Genomic DNA, 22967 nt, shown 5'->3' with positions numbered 1-22967 from the left:
GTCGTACCCACACATATACCTTATTTTTTTTCCAGATGATTTTGCATTTTCTCAATGCACAAGTAGTTTATATATAACCCAAGAGCAAAATGTACAGTACATTACAGACAGTGGAAAATATAAAGTATATTACTGAAATAAGTTGGGCACATAGTGGAAAAGAGGGGATTGTCAGATCTTTCTGGACTGGTGTAGGTCTCCCGATAAGAATGGTGTAGAGCAGGCCTGTTCAATCTGCGGCCCTCCAGATGTTGTGAAACTACAAGTCCCAGCATGCCCTTCCAGCTATCAACAGGTTGTCTACTGGCAAAGCATGCTGGGGCTTGTAGTTTCACAACACCTGTAGGGCCGCAGGTTGGACAGGCCTGGTGTAGAGGTTGTCTTAGTGTAGGGGGGGGGCCAGCATTACAACTATGCACATACCAGTTTGTGTCGCTTATTCTACCAAATATGAAATGCGTGCTACAACCTGCTGCATCAAATGAGGGGCTAGTTACCTTTCTCACATAAGGCCGGCATGCACTGCAGTTTCCAGAAGGCGGCACAATAACGGAACCTTTATCATTTGTTTACTAGTTTGGTTTGTAAAAGAGCCACCACTTGTATATATATATATATATATATATATATATATTTTTTTTTTTGTTCAGCGATCATTAGACAAGAAATAAAAAGGGGCAGGCTTATTTGACAGGAGACTTCCCTCTTTTAAACAAGGTTGTCTACCCTTCACTTTTTTTTTTCCGAAGCAACAGGGAGGTGCTTTAAAAAAAGCAGTGGTTTTCACCCCTTCTAGTTTAAAAAAACAAACAAAATATATATAATGGTAGTCCCCTCTTTCAAATGAGTGTGCTCCTGTTTATTTTGAAGATAATGGAGAGCTTCCCCTTCTCCTATCTGGTTCAATGGTATCTATTTCCTGCTGAACAAAAGGTTGGTGGTCCCCTCCAAGCTATGTCTGAGCCAGAGATAGGAAGATTGAGGCTCCCTGGCATAGCGCTCGTTGCCTAAGTGGTGCATGTGACCTCATGACGCTCCAGTGATGCAAGAAGACCCGCCCTGGTTTTCTTTTTAACCTCTTATCTTTGAGTGCAAGACGCCATCGAGGAAAATCTGAAGTACTGGAACAACGATATAGCCTCTGAGGGCTTGAATATTTCCATTTTTGAGTAAGCGCATACCCTATAGGGGATTTCATCAGAGTGGAAATACGGGTGTTGTGTGCACTATCAATATCCATCATGGGCATTACATATATTGGAGTGATTTTCTGATATACAGTATATATATGTCAAACATACTACACTATCAGTTTTCTTTGTGTTGTATTGTTCATATTTCAGAGTACTGAATTTTTGGGAATTGTTTCCATATGTATATACATCATTCTTCCCAGTGTGTGTGAAGACAGCGCCATATGTATGTATCGTTTTTTACATCTTAACGGCAATATTTACCCTTTGCAGATGTAGTCTGCATATAGAGGGTCCCATTTACCCATAGCAATTAAGGAGTTAAATACATAGGCTCATATACTCCTTACTGTAAATTATATAGGTATTAGAAGTTGCCGGGTTTTGTGATCATATAATTTATACAGGACATGGAAAGCTGAGGGAACTAGTTATATATGTAATAATTTACAGTAGGGGTGTATTTCCTTATAATACATTTTACCCATGACCTCAGACCGCACTGTTTATACAAGGTATTTACAGAAGTTTCTGCATATATTAACATCACTTGTGTATTATAAGGATATTAGGACTGAATAGAAAGCCATACAGGCTACAGCAGAGGTGGGCTGGGTAGATCTATAGCAACTCGGTTGCCCAAGCTCCATCTAACCTAGTAATATTACTTGTGTATATCAGCAATGCAATATCAGACGAAGCCATTACAAAAGTCAACAAACACACTTATGTCAAATGGAAAGTTTATATACAAAAGCTGTACAGAGGTGTGTTATATAATACAAACAGGCTGCAGCATGAACAGGTTCCTCCCTGTGTACTTCAGTCCTTTTTCCTGGAATAGAGAAACAACAATATTACCAGGCATGACAGCTGTTAGATAATGGGAAGAAACATTCCTGCTGCCTGTGACACAGTATTATAACACATCTACATGAGCATTAGTTTAATGTTTGTAATAGAGAAAACAGAGGTCCCTCCAGAGTGAAGAAGCAGTTTCAAAAAGTCAAGAGCCCAACCTCAGCTCCAGGAACTCTGATTGGTGGATTGTGCCCTCCACTCACCAATCAGATTGCAGGATATCCATTAGATGGCTTTGCGTACACCATGTGGGGTAATGAGTTTGATTCCGACCATGGCCTTATTTGTCTAGAAATTGTTTGTTCTCCCTGTGTTTGCGTGGGTTTGCTCCCACACTCCAAAAACATACTAGTAGGTTAATTGGCTGCTATAGAAATTGACGTGCGTGTGAGTTAGGGAATTTAGACTGTAATCTCCAATGGGGCAGGGACTGATGTGAGTGAGTTCTCTGTATAGCGCTGCGGAATTAGTGGCGCTACATAAATAACATGATAATGAAGAAGATATCAAGGACACAATCTGGGTGCATTCCTTGATCTTGTTGCAGAAGTTAATTAAGGATCCAGGAGGAGGGAATGGCTTGGACCTGTCCAGCTAGACATAGTAATCTGAATACCATATTAAAGCTGCAGCATTTACCACATTATATCCTTTGGCAGCCCAGCAGTGGAAGGATTACCACATACAGGAGTTACACAACATGTGCAATGTCTTCCTGGGTGTAGTTGTAGAACAGACTGCCAAGTGATATTCAAGGAAACAAGCATCTTAGAAATGGGATTTTTGTACTTCACATTAAATAATCTTCTCTTGTAGTTAATTGAGGGACACAGGGTTAGTGGGTGTGGGCCATGACTTCACCTCCTACAGGCCATACCCCTTGATTCCAGCTATCCAATCAGTCCAAAAGAAGACAACACACAAGAAATAGGTAACAAGTCCAGCACAGTAAAAAAGACCAAGGCAAAACAGGTGAGGAAAGCCTCATGTTCTCTAATAAACTACAAGACAAAACAATTTAACTGAAGTGCAAAAATAATATTCTTGTGTTGCATTGGGGAACACATGAAAGGTAGGACTTTCCACAGCACCAGTGGGGACATGAGGAGTGATGCAGGTCTAAAGCCATTATCTCCAGCAGCCACCAAGACACTGCATCCTGCACCAAACATAACTGCCACCTGATGCTACGGCCAGGATTTTGTTTAGTGAAGACGTGCACAGAGGACACCTGATTTCACAAGTGTATCTGCCAATTTCCACTTTGCTGACATTATATTGTCAAGCTATATGGCCTCTTAACATTGACCCTGGTGTTGGAGAAAGACTATTTCTTCTCCACATGTAAAGTCTCTAAATCTGCGTTATTAGGCTGTCAATGACCTATACCGCGATCTTTCGACCTTTGGAGTCACTGATGTTCTGGAAGAATCAGGAAGGAGACCTTTCTCCTCTCAGTCCGAAGTCATTGCTAACAAAGAGGGAAACGCCATCTCTTGTGTGAGGGCTGGAGGGGAGTTTGGGATGTGTAGCCGACGATTTGCTGACTAATTCAGAATTAAAAAATGCTTGGACGTTCTGCATTTTAGCTTTGTAAAGGGCGAATGAAATAAGTAACCCGGACAGAACCTCATTAGCCCTGCAGGTCTGGTGAAACTGGCCTAGGAAAGCAGAGTCCTCGCCATGAAGAGACACAAAGAACCCTGACAATGATGTAATCACACATCGCCTCTATTTAACCAACCTCGGTCACTGTACATTGCTGGTCACCTGTGGCTCATTGGTGGTCATCTGTGGCTCATCATGGGTATGTGGGGAGGGGGTTATTAGAATTACTAAACCAGAGAATAATTGGTTTCTAAAGGTAGGTGCTGAGCACTAGGAGAAGTTACCAGGTTTTGCAGCTCAGCTGAATGTGTTCCAGGTTTAATAGTAAGTAGATTCATTACATATATTAATACAGACCTTAGCCCAGTGATTGGAGCACGGCTTTAGCCAAGTTCATCTTTGCTCTTTCCCGCCTGCTTGGGCATCTTTTTACTGTTGGGATCCTCCAGCTCCCGAGACTTGTAGTAATGTGGAGCCACCTCTAGGAGCCACGAGCTGTCAATCTCGATGATCTACGGGTACAAACATATATCTCATACTGTTACATGAGCCTGAGATGCCACCTATCTGGGCAGCAGACATAGGATACGCTAAACATACAGCAAAGTATCATCCATTCACTGGCCGACCGGTGAGATATTCCAGAAACCTCTTCAATCTAAAGTCTTCATGGCATAAAGTAAATTATTGCCAACTGTAGCATGTACCCGTCTCTATTCCTGTGCAACGGTTATTTCCCATTAAGTTTTAGTGGCTACCCAAGACCCACCCTCCCCCAGCACCCACATTGCATCATACAGTCGACTGGCCCCATAAATAGGTTTTCGAATGATAGTTAAAGAATGCTTTAACAAGACCAAGTAGCAATTTGGGATGTTCCATATTGGTGGTAGGATGATAAATGTTAAGACCTGTAACCGCAAGATCCAGCACACTTTGGTCCTAAACTCATCTTCCTATTCCAAAAGCCAAATCACAAAGAAAAGGGTGAAGGGAATCGCATGCAGGTGTTTAATGAGTCATAAAGACTTGCGTTGCATTTCCTGCCCTCATTTAGAACCTTGTTGACCTAGAACAGTCCAGCGTAGAACGCCATGAGGGAGTTAGGAAAGCAGGGGGAGGCAAGTGTGTTTCAAAAGGGCAGGGGTGAAGGAAAATAATAAAGTATAAAAAATAAAACTATCTTGGTTTTAGCACATACATATCATACATACGCTCACGTGTGAACACTTGCAGGACCATACCTGTCTCATATACTCCTTGGTGGTGAAGACCAGCTCATGGTATATAACCCATCGGGGCTGCTCCTCATGTAAACTGCTGTTTGGGTGGATATAGACCAATTGCTGCTGTTTCACAGTCTTGTATCCACTGCGGGTGAGCTTGGCTGTGTGGTAGAAGTACCCGGCTGTGATGGCCTGACATAACCAAGGGAGATAAGGAAAAGTGAGATTGAAGAATGGCAACTCCAAAAACGACCTTTTAAGACCAGTTTACATTTCCAGTAGGAAACAAAACAGAAATAAATTAGTATGAAATTGCATCCTCTGATTGCTGAGAAGGAATGTCCTGCACCAACCAAGTTCCCATGGATGTGCCAAGTCACAGCACCCACATTATGTTGTTAGACCACATGATTATCACCCCCATCTCTTTAATCACTGACATATAAATAATACAACTAACCTTCAGTCGACCCCAGAACCTGCAGCTCATCTGTTTTTTTTTACAGCACATAGAAAATGAATGCCAGTAATTAAAGGGACAGGCAGGTAACAGCTCTGGGACTGTCAGTAAACTAAGTGCAGTGCTATGATGACAGTGATGGTTACGTCCTATCCATAGTTGGTAACTATTCAAATTTAAATGCCCAGGCAGGCAGCCGTTAGCGACAGCTTACATAGAGACCTAAGACACTAGGATAAGTGTGTGTATTAAGAAAAACAATGCTCACGCGACCTTTGAAATAAGATTACAATCAAATGTAAGTTGAATATTTATTTTAATAAAGAAAAAGGACTTTTAAATTTGCTCCAAGGCTGAAACCTACAGTTCCCCTGTGAGGGGAGGATATAAGGACAATAGCTGGCTATACCTTGCGCAGTGGCACACAGTCCCCTTCACACGACGTCAACTCAATTTCTATCCGTTCCATGAGGCCTTCAAGCTGCTCGCGGACATCACGGGCGCGACGGAGGGAGCGAGCCTGAATAAAGTTCTCGTAGCACCACTGGAGGGAGTGACCCGTTTCCACCCACTGAAGATGACAGAAGAGGCAGCACAAAGGAGAGAATGGAGGTTATGGAAGGTGTTACCTGTGACATAATTATAGTGAGGTCTTATCTTCTCTACATGACGTCTCCATTTATTCATACTATATCATTTTGTTTTTCTACTTAGCAACATTACTGATCCCAGGCAATGAACAGTCATCTGTTCTTTCTTACTAGCTTGGGCACAGGGTAGAGCATATCACACCTCGTAACACGCTAACATCTACTTTTCTCTGAAAAACTTATCTCAGAGGCAAATAGCAGAATGTAACCATTAAAGAGTTTCCACACAGGACTACTGTGCATCCTGACGTACCTGTGTGTATACATTGAGAAGCACCATGTGGTCCCCCCCAGGCACGTTGAAGTTGGCACGTGCTGTGTCTGCATGAACCAGTTTGTCTTTTGGGCGATAGAAGATTGCATTATTTACAGACAACATGGCAGCGATGGTAAGAATCTGCTCGGAGCAGCCATACCTGGGAGAGAGGAGGAAGAAAAATACATGTGAGAATTAAGACCACACAGACAGAGCTAAAGAATAGATGAGCATCATATGAGAAGGCTGGATGTCCACACAGGAGAATACACAGATAAGACCAGGAGCTATATGTGAAGCGGTAGAAGCCAGGAAGGTCAGTCAGAAATAATCTACAGAAAAGGTCAGGCAGAGAGCGAGAGATAGACGGTAGCCGGGGAGGCTGGGAGAGATAAGGGGGAGCGAGAGAGAGAAGAGCGAAAGAGAGAGCGAGAGAGAGGAGAGAGAGCGAGAGAGAAGAGCAAAAGAGCGAGAGCGAAAGAGCGAAAGAGCAAAAGAAAGCGAGAGCAAGAGAGAACAGCGAAAGAGAGAGCAAGAGAGAACAGCGAAAGAGAACGAGCGAGAGAAAAGAGCAAAAGAAGACCGAGAGAGAAGAGCAAAAGAGCGAGAGAGAAGAGCGAAAGCGTGAGATAGAAGAGCGAAAGAAGAGCAAAAGAAAGCGAGAGCGAGAGAGAACAGCGAAAGAGAGAGCAAGAGAGAACAGCGAAAGAGAACGAGCGAGAGAAAAGAGCAAAAGAAGACCGAGAGAGAAGAGCAAAAGAGCGAGAGAGAAGAGCGAAAGCGTGAGATAGAAGAGCGAAAGAAGAGCAAAAGAAAGCGAGAGCGAGAGAGAACAGCGAAAGAGAGAGCAAGAGAGAACAGCGAAAGAGAACGAGCGAGAGAAAGAGAAGAGAGAGAGTGTGAGAGAGAGAGAAGAGAGCGCGTATGAGAGAAAGACAGACGGTAGCCGGGGAAGGCCGAGGCGGAGAGAAAGACCCAGTAGCAGGGGAGGCCAAAGCAGAGAGAGGAACACAATAGCCGGAGAGGCCCCAAAGCAGAGAGAGAGGGGGTAGCCGGGGGGAGCCCACATGAGGAAGAGAAGAAGCGATGCAGATAACTTACTTCTCAGAAGCCAGAATCATCTTGGATAACATAGGATCCACTGGAAGCTCAGCCATTCTTCTTCCCAGCTGTAGAGCAAAAGAAGAAACGAAACGTAAGAAGAACAGGATGAAAGGACATTATTATTACCACCCTCTCCACCACTCTAACCTTTGTAAGTTCCCCAAGATGGTTAAGGGCCCCCAGGGCGTACAGCTGCTCCAGAGCCAGAACCAGTGTCTCATGAGGTGGGGGGTCCATGAAGTCAAAGTGGATGAGATCATTAATACCTGGAGAAGACAGACATAAGATAAAGAACACAAGAGAAAGGCTAAACCTGAGAGCAGATGAGGAGCATGCAGGATATTCATGTACATCATAATGTCTGTTCTCCCATCTAATTATCTCTCTCTCTCTCCATATACCCACATTCCTACCCTGCTTGTCCTCCTCTCCTCCAGTTAGCTATTACTAAACCACCAGGTATTAACCCATCTCACCCAAGCTCTTCAGTAGCAGCACTACATTCCCCAGGTTAGTTCTCTGGATTTCCGGGACGGTGGTATCTTCCATCTCATTTTTATATGCCCAGGCTGTATATAGCCGGAAACATTTCCCTGCAGCGACGCGCCCGGCTCTCCCTGCTCTCTGATTCGCTGATGCCTGGAAAGGAAAAAAACATTTATTTCAGGTTTAATCCAATCTACATTGAGCAAAACCACAGCCCTCTCTGAATGACCTTTCTCCTCTTAGGTCTCCTGGACTCTTCTGGAGGAGCCAATCACTTCCTCCAAACTTGGTTCTTCACTGTGATCATCTCTGCACTGGCCCATCTTATACTCTATATACTTATATTCCTTCGCCATCAGCCCTACCCTGTGGCCGGGCATCCTCCCCTATGCTTCTTCTTCTCATCTGCAACTCAGCCTCCTCCGCTGAGGTTACAAGCGGAAATTGCTTAATAACTTGACATTCTATAACTTCAACCAGCGTTGTGGTCAGGTGCTTGGCAGACAAGAAAAAGTGAGGTCGCTTCCCTGTCTGGTGCCACACTGAAGGTGCTAGACAATACATAGCACCTATAGCAGTAAGGTGCTTGCGTCTGTCTATAGTCTCTCTGCATCACATTTGCTTTCTCTGCCTTTTGTTAGACAGTTTGTATTTTAAAATATGACAAATATCCATTCTGGACAGGATATGAACTTGTAAAGATAATGGAGACTGTAGGAATCTAATTATAGCTAATAACAAGAATTTTAATTTTTTTGCCCAATTTGGCAACTGACTGTCACACAGTAGGAGAACGGAGGAGAAGGTAGGAGAGCATTGAGAGGCGTTACCTTTGAGCAGGGAGTGACAATCAGGGACTCCATTCCTGTACGCGCATTGTAGCTTTTCTGTTTGCAGAATCCTGGGTCGAGTACGTAAATGATCCCATCTATGGTCAGTGACGTCTCTGCGATGTTGGTGGCTACAATGACCTTGGGAAGACAAAAAGATTAATCCTAGAAATGTATTTTGCTTGTGTTGCCCAGAGGAGAGGGGGTAAACGTACAACTCTCTTCTACCCAGGTCACCCCGCAGGAGGAGGAACAGACGTATAGCTCCTCTTTATCTGCGTCACCCTGGAGGGGCAGGGGCAAACTCATATCTCCCTTCTGTCTGTGTCACCCCCACAGATAGAGGGTTACACCAATAGCTACTTTCTGGCTGTTTCATAATAAGCCACACCCTTACCTTTCTGGCACCCGGAGGGGTGGGTTCAAATATCTTAGCCTGCATGTCAGAGGGTAAGTTGGCATATATCGGTAAGACCAACATCTCTGCGATCTTGGAGCCCAGTCGGCGGCATCGTTCCTGTAACATCTCACTGCACGCTTCTATCTCCTCCTGCAATAAGACATATTGTGGTTGTGAGCATAAAAAGCAACACCTTCATTTTATCTAGGCCACAAGTCATTATTAAATTATATATATATATATTCCTGTTTAATCAGTGCGTTCTGATGTCATCACTGCAGTGCTCATTACAAAAGCTTGTGTATTATTAGGAACAAAAACCATCATAAATTATTACGGATATTAGCACTGACCTCGGATTTCTGCGATATCCTATAGCCTTGTACTTTTATATGGTCACAGAACTTCCTGGTGACTTCTAATATCCATATCATTTTCAGTAGGAAGTGTTATATCCCATATACAGTATTGCTGTTCTGCCCCCTAATGGTGACTGCTAGCAACACCCGAAACAAACTGCGCATAAACAACAGTTCCTATACAAGCTGTTATTGACATAATATACACATCTCAGAGCACGCTGCTGGAGCTCATTGCCCGGGCTGTGTTTTAATCTATGATTTACCAAGGGCAAGAGGCAGCTGTTACAGATGGTCTGTCTGTCCTCCTCAATTACTATGCCCAGCAGTTTGTGTCACATGACTCATTGTGCTCCGTGATGGAACGCACGAGTGAGTTGAAACAAAACACACTAAGATATGATTATAAACATCTCATTTACTTCTCTCTCTAGAGCTATAAACACCCAATATGCCCTCTTCTATTCCACGTACCTGTCCAGTCAAAAAGACCAAGATATCGCCAGTGGGCTGTGTGACATGAATCTGCAGGACGGACACCACACAGGCCTCCAGGTAATCAGCCTCCGGTGCCTGGAGAAGACATACAATTAGATCTGAGACCTGGTCATGTTGTCTTCTATTCAAATGCTCTCTGACCTCAATGATTTCCTTAGCTTAATCTGCCTAGTACGGGGGAACAAATGTTAGACATATTATGTTATCTGTCGGTACAACCTATGAGGACACTCAGGGGATTGTATCTTTCACCCCGGTGCCTGCTGCCACTTTTCTTCTGGCCCCAAATGTGGTCAGATAATTCACCTGCCGTAGGGCCACAGCAGAGTTGTGTCATTTGGAATGTATTGTCATACCCGATTAGAAATGATTTATGGGAGAAGATGGCTTAAGTATTGTACCAAGACAAAAACACTGGTCAACTTTGCAAGTAGAGTTAGTAACACAACTAGAAGCTAAGCAAAGTCATGCAACAGGAATATTATAATATATTCTTCAGCTATATAGACACTTATAAAAAAACAAAACAGGGTTAGTGTACCGTTATTGCCCACCGCTATATCCGTCTACCTTGGTGTAATAGATGTCCACAGGGTACCTGCGCCCAGGGATTCGGAATATGGGTGCATCATCGAAGAAAGAGGAGAACCGTTCAGTGTTGAGGGTGGCGCTGGAAACTAGGACCTTGAGGTCTGGCCGGAAACGGGCAATGTCCTTAATCAGGCCAAATAACACATCTGTGTGTAGAGTCCGCTCGTGAGCCTCATCTATGATTATTACGCTGAAAGGAACAAGCAGGGGCTGAAGGCTCTGGTACACAAGGAATGCTGGGAGTTTCTTGTAACGGGCTGTAAGTAATACCTGTATCCAGCCAAGTCTGGCTCAGTGAGGAATTCACGTAGCAACATCCCATCCGTCATGTACTTCAGTACGGTCCGCTCTGACGTGCAGTCCTCAAACCTGATACTGTACCCCACCTGCAAGTGTGAGGAGTGGACAACAAGAGGGGGGCACAATTCAAGTTGGGCTGTGAAAGGGGTATTTGGAGAAGAAACAGAATATGAAACCAATCAGACTAATGAGGAGGAGGTGAGAATGAAGGTAAGTAGGAGGATGGAAGATGGGTTAAGAAATGGAGATCTAAGGAATATTAGACAAATAGGTGGGAACTGTGTAGAAGTTGAAGAAGTATTTAAAGAAAAACAACGATAGGAAATCTCATTAGGGATAAGATTTATTACCTCGTTGCCCAGTTTAACGGACATCTCCTGAGAGACTCGAGCTGCCACACTCATTGCGGCCACTCTGCGAGGCTGAGTGCAACCCACCTTCATCCCATTACGAGTGTAACCCTGCACAGGTCAGAGAAGATTATATATATATATATATATATATATATATATATATATATATATATGGTTTTTACAACTTTCATTGTAGATGAATACATTCATCAGGATATATACGTGGTGTGTGGGAGGTGCCATTAGAACATGAGACCACTCACTTCTTCGTGCAGGTACTGTGGAATTTGGGTGGTTTTCCCAGATCCAGTTTCTCCTTCGATGATGAGGATTTGATGTTCAGCAATGGCTTTGAGGAGATCAGTGCGATAGGGGAAGACAGGGAGGCTGCGTCTGACCTCCTGCATGGACAACTTCTTACTTTCCGACTCGGACAAAGCTCTTAAAGTCTCATCTTCCTGACAAGTGAGGCAAAAAAAAAAATTGTATGACTTGAGAGCTTTCCATTGTAGCTTGGTCAACCTTTTCCATTACTCCCAACAGGTCCTGTTGTGGGGATTTTCCAGCACAGAAATACGTAGATAATATTTGGCAAAGTAGAAGAATCCACCTTCGTAGGACTAAAGAACATCTTCATAAACAAGGATCCCAAGGGAAACTTTTAATCATCCCTAACCTTACACTCCTTCAATTCCAGACATGGTACGATTCCATCAGAAGATGCTTAGAATGCTACAATGCTCAGAATGCTAGAATGCTCAGAATGCTCAGAATGCTTAGAATGCCACAGATCAAGCTCAATCTCAATAAACCCAACACAATTTAGCAACACAACACATGTATTAAATATCCTCACCTTCTCTACTGTCCCCTTCATTTGCGTTGAGCTGACAAACTGTATAACTTCGTCTTCTTCCATCACATACTCATATTCTTTCTGTCCACGAGAATGGGCATCTTTGGCTCCGAACTTCAGAGACGCAGCTCCGATATGTTCCTCCTCCCAACGCCTCTGTTCTTCGCGAGGAGCGAAACGCTCCTCAGTCAATGGTTCCTCATACCGGTCTGGGATATCCTGCACATGTATAGAACATGAATTTCAATTCACTTTAAGTTTGTTTTGTTTTTTTAAGTGAAAACAGACTCTTGTCATGGGATAAATAAAAGCCTGTAGGGTCTTGTTTACTATGAGCAGTAAAGACGGATTTGGTGTTTTTTTCAAGTTTATTCATAAGATAAAAAAATAAAGAATTATTTGAAATGACGAACATTTATTAAAATGGGATTGAACTAAAACCATTATGGGTACGTGTTACAGGTTTGCAAATGTAACCCTTAATTTAAGAATATATAAAACAAAAAAAAAATCCATTGAACGTGTGTGATAGGTAGCTGGAAATCATTTAAATTATTATTATTACCATTTATTTATATAGCGCCACTGATTCTGCAGCTCTCTACAGAGAACTCGCTCACATCAGTCCCTGCCCAATTGGAGCTTACAGTCTAAATTCCCTAACACAGAGACAGACACACGCAGACAGACAGACACACAGACTAGGGTCAATTTGTTAACAGCCAATTAACCTACCAGTATGTTTATTTGGAGTGTGGGAGGAAACCCACGCAAACACAGGGAGAACATACAAACCCCACACAGATAAGGCCACGGTCGGGAATTGAACTCATGACCCCAGCGCTGTAAGGCAGAAGTGCTAATCACTAAGCCACCATGCTAAGTAAAGGGGGATGGGGTAGCCACTATTGAACAACCTTATATTAGCTATATCGCCCTCAGATGATACATCAGGCTTTCCTGGAGCCAGTGCTACAACAGAAGTTATGTATTATTAACTTTTATTTATAAATTGCCACCATAATACTCAGCGCTGTAGATTGAGTGGATTGTGATACAAACAAAGAACATACGATGACATGACACAGATGGTAATGATAATAAGGTATTATTTAGTTTTTAAGTGCAATTGTTTAATGATTTCCTATTAACCTTATGCCAAAAATAGGATTATACGTTACACAGAAAACTTAATTCCTCCGCTAATCTGTATTTTTTAAATGGGAGCTGCCACTTTGTTTGCTCTGCTGAGATAGGCAGAACCATCATCTACAATGACTCCAGTCTTTAAGACGTACCTTGCTCCTTTTCTCCTCCGGCATAAAGTAACGGTCGTGTTTTTCCATCCGTTCCTTCTCTCCAGCCTTCTTGTACTCCTTTGCCAGGTCCCTCACTTGACGCTTGTATTCGAGTTCCTTCCTCTCCGCTGCGGTCAGCTTGGCCTCTGCGAAGAAGTACTCCTCCTCCGCGATCTCCACCTCCAGGTCCTCCAGCTTCTCTTTCTCTCTCTTCCCTAGATAGTCTCTGCGTGACTTTTTCCGTAACTCTGGTATCTACGGGGAACACAGGTCAGAAGTAATGTCCTGTACGGCTGTATGAGGTCCACGAACGTGTAGAAATCTTACAAATTCAAGAGCACCAGTAACCTACAGAGTGGAGGCAGCCATGGTTTGTAGGCGGGACTAGTATTCATGAGAACGCAGCCTATCAATTCACTCGGAACCAGCAACTCCGAGGAGCAGAGCACCTCAGCGATGTCACCGATTCCTAGAGAATTGAAAGGCGGCGTTCCAACATGGCCGCCTCCCTTGTGCCCGTGACAACTAGTCATCTAATCACCATGGCAATCACAAAACGTTTAAATAAAGGTTACCATTTTTTTACGATCTTCTTCGGCCAACCTGAGTCTCTTCTGTGCCTCCTCATACGCCTAGGAGTGAAAACATACATTGCATGAATAAAAACACCAGTTCTAGATCGAATCTAACGTTGCACTTTCCTTAGCTGGAGAATCCACTGTACCAGGTGCCAGACTTGTATAAAGCTTTGTAAACCTTCTATATAGTAAATGTTATATATGTACAATTTTCCACCATAGAAGTAAAACAAGGAGAATATGGCTGGAGATCTCTTCTGTACAGTTGCAGGGAAAAGATTCAGCAAATCGGTTAAAGAATTTAGATGACAAAGAAATTAGTGACTTTTATGGGGCAACGTTTCTGTCCCAGGAGTGTCCATCCCTAAGCTTTCACCATAAACAGGTCCATCCTAGTGCCAGGTCCTCACCTTCTTATCAGATCTCTCCACAATATTTCTGGTTTTATCCTTATCTCTTTTCTTTACTCTTTCTGCAAACGCATCTCTTTCCTCCAGGTCCTTCAGCCGTTCCATCTCCTCACGTTCTTCCTCGTCATCGGAGATAACCAGGGGCGACGGAACCTTCTCCTTCCTGGTGGGATCAGGGAACAAAATAAAATATTCACTTTGAATTTGGGCTTTCTGCTATGTCCCCCCTGCTGGGAAGGCATCAACCTGTGGTGTGTCTGCTTTGTGGAGTCAACCGTGGGACGGACGTCCTTAGTTCTGTTCCAAATGGGTTTGTGGAATACACAAGAACCACCTATTGTATCTACGTGGTCAGTCTGTAAACCCGTGCGAGAGAAGAACCAAAGAAACGGGCACCACCAACTTCCCCAGAACCAATCATTTTGCTGAATCATGGAATGTACAGACAGTCATGTGAAAGAGAGAGTATACCCTCTTTGGAATCTGTGTTTTCACATAACAGCATATATATCCCCTACCCCTTTCAGTAGGCCAGCAGGGAAGATATGTTTTAAAAATGTACACACACTTCACTGGTATAAAATTATGTTGGTTTACATTCACGGTACCAACTGTAACCAACACTTTTTTCCACTCCAGGGTTCTGGCTGAGCTAGTCTTATTTAAGCAAGTCCTCTTATTGATAGAAGGTGATCTAAACATTGGTCTGAATCCATCCCTAGACTGTATCATCACATACTCAACCTTAAGATGAGGTCAGTTATTTGACTTAAATAGATCCCTTCTGTCTAATGCTTTGGTGGAATCCTGTAGAATGTTACAGAAGGACTATGCATTGTACCAAGGTGTCCACCAATCATAGCTGTCTGGACTATATGTTTATCAGCCAAGCCCTTTTACACTAAAAATCTGTATAGAAGAGAAGGCGTTATGGTCTGATCAGTAGAACTATAGGAGTCACTTAGTTCCTGCGAAGAAGCCTTTATGTGTTCCGATGCGCAGTACATCAAGCTAAGAGAAGAAGACAGTTAATTAAGAAGGTTTGCAGAGACAGAACATCTTGTCTAAAGTGCTATCGGTTAACGTTCTGCCTTATTTACCTCTTTGTCTTTAAATAAATAATTTGCTGCTGCTATATATCTAAATGTCTCATTGTTTTTCACTACAGAATAATAAGTAATATTCAGTTTAACTACTTCCATTACCATAGCTTTCTATCCTCATCATAAAAACATCTACCTCTAGCCATTAGACAAAAGCAGAACATATCAGTGCTCTGCATCGGTCAGAAGGAGCACACGATGATGCCCCCCACCCCCTGATACCTTCATTAATCTCACAAACCCAGACAAATCCCTGCCCGGGTTTAAAAAGAATGAAACCATTTTAGTAAAGGTATCCTTTTTTCTTTCTCTTTTAAAGATGAATGACCTGAGGACATCTGGATAACCCTTCCGAAGTACGGTCAAGAAACTCGATAAAATGTCCATCGTCCCCCCAAAAATACTTTACTTCAAACACTCCTTATTAGAGTGCCTATTAGAGTGCCTAAACATCTCCTCAGCTCCATTGAGAAACTTACATCCTCCTTTGTGTGGAGGAAATGAACCACAGGATTTAATCAGAAGCCCCGACAGGCCATAAGAATTTGGGGAGGGGGCTGAGGTTCCAAAGATCACTACACACTGCCATTCTAGCCTCTCTTTAAAAGAAGTTGGGGGGAAGCAAATTGACCACTCAGAGACATTGAGTGGATGCAGGGAATATATTTAAGGATACACCATTGAGAAGCTTACCACCTATACACGGTAAGAACAATTATTGGTACAGTTCTGCAGGTACAGATTGACTCCGTCATAACCTCTTATCAGCTTCTCGTCACCACAAACGCAGCTACAAGCAAAATCCCAATTCTCACCCAGCATTTAGTCACATGATTAACTGGAATGCTGGACAACAGGCCAGTGTACACCACTTACTTATAGAGTCATATACACCATAGAACATACTTCGCGACAAGTGGAATCTACCGAAATCAGAATATTGGAGATAAATCCGATGTTTGCATTACATCGATTCACAACAATAAAAGTTGTTTAATAGTTCACCTGCTAAGAAAAATTGAAGAACCTTCCTTCATACATAGCTAACTGGGAAAACAATTAGGTATTGTATTAGAATTAAGGGATTGATAGGCCATCTTAATAGACATCTTGCACAAATGCTGGCAATGCAAAAGCCCTGCAAGCACATATGGTTCATGGATCGATTTTTCAGCCATCAAGTCTTATCGGATTATTGACAGAAATAAACACTATTATAGGAAACTATTTACGTCTTGCTGTAAAATATATGAGAAGCACATATGCTGAATGCCGCAGGGATCATTCCAGCAAACTGGAAGCAGGCCCCTCATTAGCAGATTGGGAAATGAGGAAGTCTAATGCGATGATCACAGAGAAACATGTCAAAGCAAATTCAAATACCATAGATAAATTCCAAGAAATACGAAGCCCTTCAGATGCTTATTTAAAGAAAGCAACATAGGAAATCTGTATGCCTAACCCTGCCCCTCAAATTCTGTCAAAAACCTTAGGGCTAGCCAAGCTCCGGCTCTCCAGGTGTTTGTGAAACTACAAGTCCCAGCATGCCTTGCTTGTTATCGTCTGGCTTTCAGCTGGCAAAGTATGCTGGGGCTTGTAGTTCCACAACACCTGGAGAGCCAGAGGTTAGCCAGACCTGCTTTAGAACTTCAATAAAGAAAGTTGAACCCCCCCCCCCCCAAAAAAAAAACAAAAAAACCCAAAGATTTGACAGTGGATGTAGTTAGTTGTCACATACGAAGGATTTATCACGTCAGCTAGAACGGGTCAGAAAGATACATAGTGTGACATTAACAAAGGGACTGTTAGCATATTACATGTTTTGTAATGAATGGTTTAACGGTTTGTCCTTCAACAAACAATTAAGCACTTAGTGAATGTATTTCAAACTTGAAAGTCAGTTTTTATAGATACATCATAGTCACATTTAACACATGCTTTTGTGAATTGATCCTGAAAATTCTGTGAAAATAATCTTTATTTACATCCAAAATTGCCCAAATGTATTTCCCTTCTTTACAGAGCTATGTTCTATCACCACTATTTTATAAATGTACTGTGTGTCACTATGAATAAAGTGTGCAAGTCTTTAAATAATGTTTTTTTGTATAGATTAATTTTTTTAAAATGATGACAAAACGGTAATGATAAAATGTTTAAAATTTCAGTGGTAATAATGTTTTATCATGTTAATAAGGTAATAAGATATTTTAGAATGCTTTAGGAAGAGAGGTTTGTGAATTCACCTTACTGTCCTGCCTGTGCTCTGTCACAGACATACCTGTGTCTACACTTACACACTTGTATTATACAGATCCCTGTATAATACACTCACTGCTCTCTGTCACATAGCCATACCTATATCTACACTTACACACTTGTATTATATAGATCCCTGTGTAATACACTCACTGCTCTCTGTCACAGACATACCTGTATCTACACTTACACACTTGTATTATATAGATCCCTGTGTAATACACTCACTGTGCTCTGTCACATAGCCATACTTGTATCTACACTCACACACTTGTATTATATAGATCACTGTATAATACACTCACTGTGCTCTGTCACAGACATACCTGTATCTACACTTACACACTTGTATTATATAGATCACTGTGTAATACACTCACTGTGCTCTGCCACAGACATACCTGTATCTATACTTACACACTTGTATTATATAGATGACTGTGTAATACACTCACTGTGCTCTGTCACATAGACATACCTGTATCTACACTTACACACTTGTATTATATAGAATATAGTGTAAAACACTCACTGCGCTCTGTCACTTTCGCTGTCCGATGATTCCTCTTTTTTCCTCTTCCTCAGATGTTTTTTCTTTCTCTTCTTCCCATCTTTGCTCTTTCCCATATCCTCATCTTCATCGCTATCTTCCAGCAGAGCATAAGACTTGTTCTTCTGTTGTATTGCCAAGGCCTCCCTCTCTATGGCTCGGGCTGGGCGTTCAACCGGGGTTTTTTTGGGGAGCTATTATGTGAAAACGCAAGACAGATAGCACTAGATAAAACCATCATCATTAGGGAAAGAGGAGAAAACAAAGGTTCTATAAACACCTTTCTAGCAGTATACCCTGCTCAACACAATCAGCTCTCTCTCACCTTTAACCAGAGTTCTTCTGCAAAACTACGGACTTTGTCAGTCACATCAATGGCTCCGGTGTCGCTCAGTCGGCTTACAAGGTCTGCAGCACTTGAACTTCGTCGGGCAGTGCCAACCAGGAACTGAGCCACATGCCGATCGCTCATACCCAGAACATCATGGAGCTCGTCTTTAACCCATGCCTCCAACCCGTCCATTTTTAGGCTCTTACTTGACACAGTTTCTGGTTGACAGAAAGGTGAGTGGTGGGACTGAACTTTGGGCAGAGGAGCTGTGGAGGTTGAAAGATAAATAATACCGATTAATTAAAAACATATTAATTAGATAAATTTCATAAATACATTTTAGGTTCACACATGTAAAAGATGCCTAAAATTGTTAGAATTTACTAAGAAAGCATTTTAAGGGGGAGATTCAATGCAGCATGATGTCTCTGAAATGGTTCACAGAAGCGCATATCGCTCATGTTGGGGCTGATATCTTCGCTCAAAAACAAGCAGATATTCCTTACCATAACAGCCGGCAATGTGCGTAGCCAGACATAACGGTGATGCCCGGCAGCAACTCGAGACAAACTGAATCTCCTCCTAAGATTCCCTAGAATCATTTGCTGTTTGGATTATAGCAACCTTCTCCTTATTGGTCTTTCACTGCTATCCCTTATTCAGTCAATCAAAAATGAAAATTCCAGGCTCATCTTCCTCCCTACTGAAACTCCTCTTCTTCTCCCCTCAAGTTTGAATGACCTGCCTCCCTATACCATCTAAATATATAAAGTATATATAAACTCATCTAGTTTATGAGCACAAATAATTGAAAAACAACTGATACTGGTAATAGAAAATAAAAATATAAATACTTAATAATATAAAAGGGGAAAAAAAAGTAAGCCGACATTCCATATAGAATACTCTACAAATCCAAGACCTCTATGGGGCATATTTAATAAAGCACGATAGTGCTTTTAACGGGTCATTAAGGTCCCACAGTGTCCTCCGCAAATTTATTAAGGGGGCATCGCAGCAGATATCATGGATATCTGCTGCTTTGCATTCCTCTTCGTTTTTGGGAGCAGTCACCATTCAACAGAATGGTGACTGCTCCTGGCCGCAATCTAACAAGTCCCGAAAAAACATTTTTTTCAGGAACTTGTCATGTTAATGTACGCCAGCTTATCATCCGAATTGAAGAAATCTAATGCTGTCAGCTCTGCTCCGGAGAGCAGAGCTGGACAGCGCATGTGTGGAGGGATCACATGATCCCTCCCTGTCACTCAGCGCTCTCTCTCTGCAACTATCGTTGCAGAGACAGAGAGGGGATCTGTGTGCGCATGTCCAGTTCTTGGAACTGGACATGCGCAATTGAAGAGTGAAGAGAAGACCCGGAGACAGCGCTTCCGAAGAGGGGGGTAAGTATGATTTTTTTTATCACTGAAACAGCAGTTTTTCGGAACTGCTGTTTCTGTGCAGGGCTGTACATAAATGTGAGAAGTAGTTCAATCCTTATCATTGCAATAATGAATTTAATTTTGACACACCTGTGCATGAACGGTTCTGAACTCTATTTTATAAAGGCAATTTGCTTTCTGTAATGCGGTTCAGAACAGTTCATTTGACAGGACAGTTTCAGCTTGCACACTGGGATTTCATAGGGGACAGCTGCTCAGAAAAAGGAGCTCATTCTGTAAGGTTAACAGAAAAGCCATGTAAATCCGGACATATGTGAATTATACACCGGCATGACTGCATTTGTTTGTTTGTTCTTGGATTTTTTTAACATCTTCCACCCAACTAGCAGAACCGTGGAAGCCCCATAAAAGGACCCTCACGTTCTTTCTTTCACTTCAACCTTGCTTCTGCCACCATAGGGGAATTCAGATTTACCCAACACAATACTATTGTCTGACCCAGGGCATGAATGGATGGAGATGCGGCTCAGTGCAATCTGTATCTGTGTAAGAGACAAACCCTATGCTGTCTGCTCTGCTTCTTGTAACAGCTGCCAGTGAGGATCAGCAGTGTGACCCTCCCTTTATCTATGGGGGTCACTGGCATGGGATACCCACAGTTATGCTAGATGGGGCTGAGGAGGTACAAAATAAATATCCTGTAATAATATTATTCAATATTTACATGAATTCCAGTATTCAACTTAGTTATAGATCAACTTCATTATATATAAAACTTATAGGCAAATATCCTTCGTATATAATAAATATATAAAGCCCAAACCAGACCTCAGCACCCTATGGCTCGCCAGGTGGAACTACAAGTCCCAGCATACCCTGCCCTTCTGTTCCAGAACCAAGTTATAATAAAGGACAGACTGTGCGACGCATGTTACTAACCTGGGTGTAAATAATGACTCCTCCTGCTCCCCCCGCACCATACGATGGTGGAAAGCCGAAACTGGCGACGATTGATGATGCAGTCAGTGCACTTCTACCACACTTCCGCAGTGTGGAACGCATTGTGCGGTTCAATGACGACATGTTCCGGCAACAATGTGTACGGTGGAACATGACCAATCACCAGAGACCGAACTGTACAAGAGCATCGTGTCTCTATGCCAGATGTCTTTAGTGGCGCCGTAGGCTCTGCTGGTCTTCGGGAAAATGGCAGCGCTATAGATTTGGAAATCAGGAACATTTATTTTGATAGATATTGTTATAACTGTAATTTATAAATATAACTTATTATATTACACACAAAAGTATCGCATATGTTGAGTCTTAGTACTTTCCTTGTGAAAATAAAGTGTTTCTATCATACATACATCTGCTCAGTGACACTTCTCTTCTCTGCCTAATGTAATTCTATGCTGTGTATATATGGACATTGGATAATATATTTGCACATTACTACGTTTGCATTCTGTTTACTGGATGTGATAGCTGGTGTATCTGTTCTTACCTGCATGATAAATGTGATATTCAATATTATTTATTTTTCTACATCATGTATGGTATTATTATTAACATGTATTTATATAGTGCCACCATACTATAATGCTTTACAGAGTATGTGTGTAATTCTTTTCTTTTTTTTTTTCTTCCTACTTTTATTATTTTATCAAATGAGTCTTCCATTGTTTATTTTATGTTTTAGCCATTGATCTCATTTAAGTGCTGAACGACGCTTATAGCAGTGTTTTAGGATGATTCATATCTGACAGGTTGCAGAGATGCATGTTTATTAAAGCAAGAAAAAGTATGCTTTTTATGACCCATTTAAATTAAATGTCTCTTTCACCCTTGCAAATCTTGGCGGGTTGCTGTGTGGTAATTGTGGTAAATGTACTCTGTTTTCCACTTCTTACATCTCAGTATAATATATAGGTCAGTGCTTTGCATTTTGAAAATTAATATACACCAAATGCCTCTAAATAAAAAACAAACAAACAATAATTCTGGAAATCATGTTGGTTCTTTGGGCCATATATCAGTTATCTGGGAGGTGTAAGTGGGCAATGTACCTTCAGCAGTTTATGAAGTACAACACTACTGAAACCTCAGTGGCTGCTCAGCAGACCGTCCCTTATGTAGTATAGTGGAGCAGGGAACCAGTGTCTGTTATCATTAGTTATTTCCTTTTTTTAAGGGTCTTGTGAGTAGAAACAATGGTCCATTTGTTATAGATTTATCACAACTTCTAATAAGGAAAAGTAGAGGTGCTGCCATAGCAACCAATCAGATTCTAGCTATCATTTTCTAGACTGTACTATATACATGATAGATAGAATCTGGTTGCTATGGGCAACACCTTCAGTCTTCCTTTTTAAAAGGTTTGATAAACCTACTACTTAGTATGTCCTGAATATAATTTAAAATTCAATTTAAGCTTATTAAACCCTAAACAATGCAGCTGGACGTTGTATGGCTATCTAGCTAGAGCACAATATCAAATTATAATTCACATTATGTTAAATCAATCTGTTGAAATAAGACTTTGAAGGCAACTTGACTCACAAGTAAATGCAACTACATGCAGCAATTTTTCTTTTAATAATGCCTAAAGAATATTAAAATATACCCAAGATGGGAACACCTGGTTTTAGTCTAACTAAGGCCTATCAACATTAAAGGACATTTATCAGGTCAACTTCAGTCAACGGGGAGGCAGCCATATTGTGGACTGTGATAATATTCATGAGAATGCAGCCTATCAGTTCACTGGGAACTAGTACCTCATAATTATCAGACAAAGATATCACTGGTTCTCTGCAAATTAGTAGGAAAATATTGGTTGAGTCCACAAAATGGATACCTCCTCTGTGTTATTTTATATGACCGGTCTACTGTAAGATTAAAGTATTAATGCATTGTTACATGAATGGAGGATTGGCTGAGATCCTACCACTTTAGTGGTAAAGTGTTCTTCAAACAATAACTTTATTATGTATGTGACAGGAGG

At 41.8% G+C, this 22967-nt stretch overlaps 1 protein-coding gene across 1 annotated transcript; it reads right to left on the bottom strand.

Moving 5' to 3' along the window:
• Positions 1-1919: 1919 nt before the first annotated feature.
• DHX16 (DEAH-box helicase 16) lies at positions 1920-21007 on the bottom strand. Its single transcript, XM_075186620.1, has 22 exons — positions 20903-21007; positions 18555-18826; positions 18212-18423; positions 14318-14480; positions 13905-13961; positions 13330-13584; positions 12032-12250; positions 11439-11633; positions 11173-11283; positions 10793-10908; positions 10502-10712; positions 9908-10006; positions 9072-9224; positions 8675-8815; positions 7835-7997; positions 7506-7624; positions 7356-7423; positions 6252-6414; positions 5758-5919; positions 4907-5080; positions 4020-4174; positions 1920-2028 (listed from the first exon to the last, which is right to left on the bottom strand). Exons 2-21 carry the CDS (start codon positions 18750-18752, stop codon positions 4046-4048), a joined length of 3108 nt encoding a protein of 1035 aa, XP_075042721.1. The 5' UTR covers positions 18753-18826; positions 20903-21007; the 3' UTR covers positions 1920-2028; positions 4020-4045.
• Between the last annotated feature and the right edge of the window lie 1960 nt (positions 21008-22967).

This window comes from Mixophyes fleayi, chromosome 9 (assembly GCF_038048845.1).
Source record: "Mixophyes fleayi isolate aMixFle1 chromosome 9, aMixFle1.hap1, whole genome shotgun sequence".
Classification (NCBI taxonomy): domain Eukaryota; kingdom Metazoa; phylum Chordata; class Amphibia; order Anura; family Limnodynastidae; genus Mixophyes; species Mixophyes fleayi.
Note: the sequence above shows the minus strand (reverse complement) of the source record. Positions and strands in the feature narration are given on the sequence as shown.